Here is a 1313-nt window from a genome sequence, read left to right as displayed (position 1 = left end):
ATCAATTGACATGCAATGCATGATGAAATGTACATATAATACATACAGCTTTCTTGCATAATATATGAATGAAGTCAATAATTTGAGGCAAAGAAGAAGATAGAAGTCAACAGTCCCTTTAATTTTGAGGACTCATATTAAGGTGTAGTCAACTAAGTTATTGTGAAAGAAATTATATTCAATAAATATACTCCAAAGTCCAAATGCGTTGAATACAACCAAATATGAGTAGATATTTTCTTCTGGTAGTGAAAATATAGAAGGAAAGTAATAATTTGAGAATATTTTGTGATCATATATTTTGATGAAATATTTATGAATATAAAATAAGTTGAAAATAGACAAATTGTTTTATCTAGTTGCATTATTTACATGTAATTTCTCTCAATTTAATGGATGTACATATATAATTTCCAGTTGTTTACAACCATAAATTGATACATTTTTGCATCCTCTCTCTCTTCTTCAATAGAGGATGGAATGGAGTAGTGATCTTGTAAGCAACGGTCGCGTGGATGTGCAGGGTAGGATCGCCAACAAGCGAACAACGGGAGGATGGAAGGCGTCACCCTTTATCATAGGTACGGATCGGATATATGAGAAACTAGATTCAAAATTATGTTTACCTAAAATTATATATGAAATGGGAGTTTGTTTGTTCGTTTGATTTGGCAGTGAACGAGGTGGTGGAGAGGTTGGCGTTTTTCGCAGTAGGAGTGAATATGGTGAATTACTTGATTTCAGTAATGCATCAGTCGCTTCCAGACGCAGCTTCGCATTCCTCCCAGTGGGCTGGCGCTGCTTATGTCTTTACGCTTCTCGGAGCCTTCCTTGCTGACGCTTATTTCGGTCGCTTTCGGACTATCCTCATCTTCTCCTCCATCTATGCCCTCGTAAGTTTTCTTTTTTCCTTCCTTTTCTTTTTATGTTAAGTCTTTAGACTGTCAGACATGTATTTTAGACTAAAATATAAATAAATAAATTTCTAAAGATTTATATTTTGAATGGCTTAATTTAAAAAAAAATATCAATTAAATTATTTATGATAGTAAACGTGAATAAGTTAGTTTAAATTAAAATTTTTTAGTTTAATTATAAAGATTAATTTAAAAATAATGTGTCTATATTTATTATTTTAAAGAATTTTATTATTTTTTTTAGAATTTATCTGTTTGAAATATAAAATTTTTAAAATCTATTTATTATTTTACTCCTTTTTATTTTTTTTCTCTAATATTGTAAAGTATAATCTTTTATTGTATATTGTTTAAACGAAATAAAAAAAAAAAAAAAACTTCATGAAAAAGTTATAC

General features: G+C 29.2%; 1 protein-coding gene across 1 annotated transcript in view; it reads left to right on the top strand.

Annotated features, from left to right (window-relative positions):
• The window catches only part of LOC107607561 (protein NRT1/ PTR FAMILY 8.2-like), a 3505-nt gene continuing 2441 nt past the window's right edge, over positions 250-1313 (top strand). Inside the window, exons 1-2 of the mRNA XM_016309499.2 lie at positions 250-581; positions 676-893. Coding sequence (XP_016164985.1) covers positions 476-581; positions 676-893 — 324 coding nt within the window. The 5' untranslated portion in view covers positions 250-475. The remainder of the gene's footprint in view (positions 582-675; positions 894-1313) is intronic.

Source organism: Arachis ipaensis, chromosome B07, assembly GCF_000816755.2.
Source record: "Arachis ipaensis cultivar K30076 chromosome B07, Araip1.1, whole genome shotgun sequence".
NCBI classification, from domain to species: Eukaryota; Viridiplantae; Streptophyta; class Magnoliopsida; order Fabales; family Fabaceae; genus Arachis; species Arachis ipaensis.
This window is presented reverse-complemented; position numbering and strand designations above follow the sequence as displayed.